Genomic DNA, 7,151 nt, shown 5'->3' on the forward strand with positions numbered 1-7,151 from the left:
CAGGGTGAAGTCCAGCCTTGGGCTGTGCCACAGGAATTGAGTTCTCACCCATGATACCGTAATTCAGTAGCCTGATCTGCTTCAATGTATTTGCCTGCCACACGTTCTTCATTTTCACCATTCATTATTTGAGTCTCCTGGAGAACTTGGCATTGCCACTAGGCTGACAGCTGATTTCTGTTTGAGCAGAAATCAAGTCTCAGATTCATATATCCTGGCCTTTGGTGTGGAAAAGGTTTGGTTTTCCTTGTCTCTCCTCTGACCCTCTCATCCCATTGCACTGGTGTGGGGAACTGGCCTCTCTGTTACTGTACAGCATCCAGGAGGGAATGGGTACCACTCTGGGAGCCATCCACATTTTTTAGCAGGATCAAGGTGTGCTCTGGGTGATTTTTGTGACTCTCATGCTGAACTGGTGACCTCTGATTCCAGGATGGGATTTTAAATCCCCATGCTGCCTCATGTACTTGTGCCGCTTGCTGTGACGACATGACCCTGGTGAGTGGGAAGATTTACATCCATTAATTTACGAACTAATTATTTTTGTTGGACAAATTACCCAGTCAAGCTGCCACAGCCCTTGGGTGAGCAGGTCATGAATGTCCTGGAAATTGAGTGCCCTGACACATGAGTGTTCAGGGACAAGGGCTTTGTCCCTGCCCTGTGGGGAAAGGAGATAAGGAACTGCTGGCATTATTGCAGACCCTCAGTAAAACTAGATCATACTTAGTGCTTTTTTTCTTCTTTTTATAAATCATTTTCTAATTAATATATCTATGCAAAAACCTTTTGGGCATGTCAGTGCTATTCATGATTTTTTACTCGAATTTCACAATGTTTTGAGTTGGAAAAATATTTTTGTAAAGAACTAACATTATAATCTTATGATAGGTCAGTATTTTCATTTTAAAACTGCTTGGGGTTTTTGGCTAGTTGATTTGGGGTTTGATTTTTTGCTAGTTTGTTTCAAAAATGAGGTTTAAGTCCTGAAGCGGAAGACTTTAGCTTGACCTGGTGCTTTGTCTTTCTTTTCTGCTATGAACTGACTGATGTGCTTGTTTCCTAACCTAGAACTTCTTCCTCTCTTCTCCTCCCTCTTTGTCTCTTTCCTTCCACCACCTTGGCCAGCAGCTGATTATCTGCCTAGTTCTACTCCTTAAATAATAGTGAGAAGATGTTGAATTTGTGCCTCTTCAGCTGGAGGGAGCTGAGTTTAACTTTTCTTTCTTTTGTCAAAGTTCTTTTTGTTTGGAAAACCTTTAAGTGCTTTGGTCTGTTGTTGCAAACTACACATTATCTATGGGGATCCGTGCTGCTGTTCTGGAAAGATGAGAGCAAAACCAAAGAGAGGTGTCTCAGCTAATGTTTTGGTTTTTTTTCTTTTTTCTTTTCATTTTCTTTCTGGTATTTTTCTACCCAGAGTGGCCCTATACGACTCTTTGTGCCATATAAAAGGCGGAAAAAAGAAAATGAAATACCGGCAACTCCAGTGAAGAAGAATTGTTCCAAAAACATCACTCTGCTTCCAGCCGCTGCTGCAACTACATGTAGGTTCTTTTCTCCTGGTAAAAATTGCTTGCTTTCTTTGGAGAGTTGCCCTGCTAGGTGTTTTATGTCTGTTAGTGGCTCCTTGGAACTGTCCAGCTGAGAAAAATGTCCTTTTTTTTTGGTCACATTCTTTTCATTGGATGATTTTATTGTCTTGTGTTACTTCCTGTTTTATAGGAAGTAGCGCGGTGTTGCCACATCTGAACACAAGTTGAATAGGAAAAAGCTCAGCTCTAGACTTCCAGGAGACTCAGATTTAAGCATTATGACATCCTTGTGCCTTGAACAGTAGGTTTCATATTTTGTGCTGAGAGAGGTATGGATTATGTCCTGTGCCTGGAATTGTTCAAGGCTAGGTTGGATGGGGCTTGGAGCAGCCTGGTTTAGTAGAAGGTGCCCCTGCCCATGGTAGGGCAGTGGAAGGAAATGACCTTAAGGTCCCTTCCAAGCCTAAGCATTTCAGGATTCTATGGTTATAGTCTAAGATTATATTGCCCCCTATACCTGCTCTCAGTGGGGGGAGAATTATGGGATCGTGGCCTGGATCCTTAGTGGATTTCAGGTTTATTTTTCACAAATAGCAACTGAGAAATTTCCTGTTGGAATTAGGTTTTGGGAGAGGGTGGTCCTTCTCTGCTCTGCTAGAAATCCCTATTCCATCTTCTGAGCTTCTTTGTGTCCCTTAGAAGCTGGAGTAAGACTTGTGCTATTCCTTGCAAAATAGCCTGGAAGCAGCTGGAATGAAACCCCCAGCCTGAAAGTCGTTAATGAAGGAGGCAGAAGGTGATGCTTTGATCTGCACATCCCTCTCCAACATTCAGCTTTGTCAGTTACTGGTTTGATTGGCAAATTATCTGTGTGAGAACAGGAATTAATTTGCAAGCTGATCCAGCTCACACATCCCCAGTCACATCCATATGTCCTCCTGCTCTCAGCACGCTGGCATCATCTGCAGGTAACAGTACAAAGTGAGTCAAGGAGGAAGCAACGGAAATCTAAAAAAAGAACAAAAAAGTAAGATTAGATCATCAGCAACAGTAGGAGGAGAAACACACAAGGATTCTTCAGAGTTGTTTTATGGCTTGGGTTTTTTTAGTCCCTAAATAAGTTTAATCTGTATTGGTTTGTTATGTGAGGTGCTGTGAGGCTGCTCGTTCTCTCATGCTGGCGCTGGAAAAGAGAACTTCTTGTTTTGGTGGCCAAATACTTCAGCCAGGAATTTAGTAGCTACAGTATTTTATAATTTAATTATTGTGTGCCACAGAATAAGACCATCAGCAATTAATGCTACCAGTTAAATAATCCTCTTTAAAATGGGTTTTAAACATTCAGAAGCCACTCAGGTATAATTATCCAGAAGGATTTTGTGCCTTGTTCCTTGCGTTGGCTGAACACGTTCTATCACTTTGTGTAGATAAACAGCTAAAATTACCCAGCTGTCAAGGAGTTAGCTGTAATCCACAAGTTGTTATGTTGATTTAAGTAACAACAACCACTCTTGCTAAAATTGTCATAAAGCAGCCAGAAATTGATGGGGTGTGTGGCCTCACTAAATCTTTATGGGAAGTGTTAATTTATGGTTCATAAAATAACTGAAAAGGTGATGATTTGGGAGGTATTAGGTTGTAAATTAATGTTTTGTGCCCCTAGAGCCTTGGAAGGACAGCAGAGCTTCAGAAACCCCTTGGGGCTTTTATTCCCATTTCCAACTGCACTGGTCACAGGTGTGATCCAAACTGGGTTATCCTAGGCTGATGATCTGTCAGTCCCCTGAGCTTGGGTGGTACAGCACAGGGATATCAACAAACAGCTGGACAGGCACATCCTCTGCACTGAGTGTTAATTATGAAAGTGCTTTAATGTTTCCAGTCACCGTGACTCCCTCTGGACAGATCACAACCTCCGGGGCGCTGACCTTCGACCGCGCGTCCACCGTGGAGGCCACGGCCATCATCTCAGAGAGCCCAGCACAGGGGGATGTTTTCACTGGAGCCACTGGTAAGAGCTCAGCTGTCTCCTAGACAGCCATGGGGAGGAGGAAAAGAGCTTTGGATGCCCACTGCTGTAGGAAGGAACATTTTGAATGCTACACAAAGGATTTATTTCTCAAGGGAGACTCTGCTTAAGGCACTGTCTTTCCTGTGAGATCATTTCAGCAGTTTGAAATCTTAGCAGTTGCACCAAAGGAGAAGCTTTGCCCAGGTGTGGCAGCTGCTAATGTTCACCTCTGCTGAATTCCTAGGATTTTTGTTCATCTCTGTAATTTTTTTTTTTTTATTCTCATTTAACCTAAAATACTATCAAAAAAACCCAAACTAGGTGAGGGTTGAAATGGAGTGAAAAATGCCAGGATAATCAAACAAAATATAAATGCATGGTAGACATTTCGGTTTTCTCAGTTTGAGTCATGCTTTGGGTTGTGAACTCTCCTGGGGGAATGATCTTGCTCCAAGAATGAGAGTTTGGAGCCCTGTGATGATCGTGGATATTTCAATATGTGAGATGGAGCCAAGGAACCTGTGGCTCTAAAGGTGAAAGCAGAGCATGGTGGAGCCAGGACCAGGATTCTTTGCTTGCTGACTGTGTGAGATCCTGCTGCTCTTTCACATTTTCAACCCTTGGGAATTACCACAGAGTGTAGGAACTTGTATAAAACATAAAAACATAGGGGCGAATGCAGCATAAGGAACACCTGCCAGGTGTGTTAGTGATTCCAAGGCCCTTGTTCTCCTGCAGTTCAGGACACCAACGTCCAGCAGCCTTGCCGGGTGTCTCATCCAGAGCCTCACTATCCCAGTTACCAGGACAACTGCCAGATCTCGCCATTCCCTGAGGCTGCACTGCCAACGTCTCATCCCAAAATCGGTACGTTTGCTCTCCCTGCGCTTCAGTTTCCTCCCATCTTTCCCAACAAAGGTAAAGACTGGGGCAGAAAATTAAACTTTGCTCTGTTTTGCTTGTGAGTTTTACAGATACTAAGATTTGGACAAGCAGGTTTCCCCTTTGTGGGAAAATTTTCACTCTTTATTGAGAGCTTTGATTTATTGATTCTGCCAGAGGCAGCTGCTGTGATTCTGCATCATGAGTTGTCTTGCATTCCCTGACGTTCCTAAATTTTTGCTTCCAGACTTTTGTCCTCTTTGGGCACTGTGGCTGAACATTTATTTAGTGTTCAATCTGAGGAGAGCAAACCCAATTAAAATCATGCCACAGAAGCTTTTATAGACATCCTCACATGGCTTTACTCCAGTGATGCGTGCTGAGGGTACTTTTGACCAGGTTTAGTGTCAGTTTTCAATCCCCTCTGTATGACTCTTATTTATTTCTTTGGAGTGGCACAGGATGTTCCTGGTCTCCAAAGTCAGATCTTCTTGTGTTTAAGACTTAGTCAGATCTTGATGTTACTAATTAAACATTGATTGTTTGTTCACCAGTGAATACTTTCTCTTGCCTGATGTACTTGTGCCAAAATGAGGAATTGGAAGTAATTCCTGTTTGATACGTTATCAAATGCCAGGCAAGGATAAATACTGTGCTGGAAATGGAGAGTGGGAAAGGCTCTTGTGCAAACAGACATTGATAAAAAAGACTGGTTTATCTGGTGCTCATATCTAAGTGCAAATAGTTCCACGCCACTCGTGTGCAAATTCATTAAAATTACTGTTTTAATTAAGGGTGTTTTGAGTTAAAAAGTCTGCACAAGCCTGAGGCTGGTGGTACCTTCTTTGTACCAGTAAAGAATTCAGTGAGGAATGTCGAGGTCAGTGTTGGTAGATGTGAATGTCTTGGATTGAATTTTATGGCAGATGGTGAGTATTTATTGCTAGAATTACATTTTGGAAAAGGAAAGCCAGATAACATTTCTTCCTGGAATGTTACCTAAGCCGAGTTTACGCTGTGTATAGTGGATTTCCTGGGTCTGGATTTAATTTTGTCATACTCTGATCTCCCAGTGTTCACACAAACCTAATGTGAAAAGTAGCTGGTTCAGTGACACAGTAACTGCTGGGTTATTAAAGGACTTCCCAACCCATGGTTTTGGGAAGTCCATATTTGGAATACACTCGCTTGGAGGTAATGGTGACTGTCTGGGGTTAAGTGCGGTGTCTGGCCAGGGTTATGTAAAGGTCAGATTTCAGGAAGCACAGAGAGTGTGATATGGATCAGTACTTGAGTTTTGTGGTTTGTACCCTGAGAATTGACATCTGGGCAGGATTGTCAGGATGTTTCTGTAAAGTATTGGGTCACTGAGTGACTTATTCTGACCTTACCTAGCCGTGGCTGAGGGAAATGTTCTTGGCAGTGGTGGAGGAGTTCCTGGGAATGCTGCTTTCACTGCATCATGGTGCTTCTCCACAGCAGTGCTGGGGGATGTTAAACTCTTCCCAGGGTCATCCAGGTCAAGAGGAAGTGTTCTTGTCCCATGGGTTTGGGAGTGCCCATGGGCCTGTTCTGCACAGACCTGCACTTGATGTTGCAGAAGGAACGATCTGTTTAACAAACACTTTCCTGGGCTGGAAATTCTGCAAACCACATTTTAAAAAGAAACCAAACACCACAGAAAAACCACAAAAACCAACACCCCACCACCACCACTTCATGGAAATGAAATACCCTAACTGTCTGTATATTTGCTTTTGTTCCTCATGTCCAGTGTTGACGTCTCTGCCTGCCCTGGCAGTGCCCCCCCCGACGCCCACCAAAGCCATGTCGCCGTCAGTGGTGAACGGGCTGGAGGTGACGGAGCAACGCAGCTGGCTCTACCTGGAGGAGATGGTCAATTCCCTGCTCAGCACAGCTCAGCAGCTGAAGACTCTGATTGAGCAGGCCAAGCAGGCCAGCTCCTCCTTCCGTGAGGCTGCTGTCACACAGGCCAAGATCCAGGCTGATGTGGAGAGGAAAGAGGTAACTGTACCACAGCGGCTCAGCCATGGGCACCTTTGGGGCTGAGTGGTGAGCAGAGTAGTTGCTGGCTGGAGCAATGATACTGGAAATTGTTTCTCCAAGCCTTGAAAGCAATGTTAGCAAGAGAAATCTTTCCAAGTTATTGTATCCTGGGGAAAGGAATAAAGTTCTCTGGGATCCCAGGAGCTGTGGGCAGCAGGCTGGTTGTACAGACTGTTTAGTGTCACGATCCTGAGCTCTCCCATCTGCTGTCCATAAAGTTATGGGATGTGGGCACTGAGTCCTGATCTGAGGAAGCTGGTGAGTGTTCAGCAGTGCAGTGGCTGCTGTCAGGTGAGCTGGGCTTTCAATGGGATATGTGGAACAGCTTAACACAGAGTTTATGGAGAGGCGTTCTGTCCCAAGGTAAAAGAGAGAGTCGGGGAGGATTCTTTTTGATAGATTTCTCAGATGAAAATAAAGCACAAATGCGGCAATATTATATCTGAATATAAAGAAGGGTAAGCGTCCTACTGAAGGGGGATAGAAAAGAGAGCAGAGAGGAGAAAAGAGAGACGGAGAAAGAAACAGAAGACAGGGACAGCGTTACCACAAGCACACCGGTGCTCTGTCAGCGCCAGCTCAGCAGGCGGAGCGTGCGTGTCGCAAGGCGCGGCGAGACCCCGCGGCTTTTTTGAGTGCTCGGGCGCAATTTTCAC

The 7,151-nt window shown here is 44.3% G+C and overlaps 1 protein-coding gene across 1 annotated transcript in view; it reads left to right on the top strand.

Annotated features, from left to right (window-relative positions):
- The window catches only part of DEAF1 (DEAF1 transcription factor), a 19,224-nt gene that overhangs the window by 3,502 nt on the left and 8,571 nt on the right, over positions 1–7,151 (top strand). The window contains 5 exon segments of the mRNA XM_031061499.1: positions 433–498; positions 1,421–1,547; positions 3,418–3,546; positions 4,285–4,413; positions 6,203–6,453. Of these exon segments, the coding sequence (XP_030917359.1) occupies positions 433–498; positions 1,421–1,547; positions 3,418–3,546; positions 4,285–4,413; positions 6,203–6,453 (702 nt within the window).

The sequence above is a fragment of the Geospiza fortis genome, unplaced genomic scaffold (assembly GCF_000277835.1).
Source record: "Geospiza fortis unplaced genomic scaffold, GeoFor_1.0 scaffold450, whole genome shotgun sequence".
NCBI lineage: Eukaryota > Metazoa > Chordata > Aves > Passeriformes > Thraupidae > Geospiza > Geospiza fortis.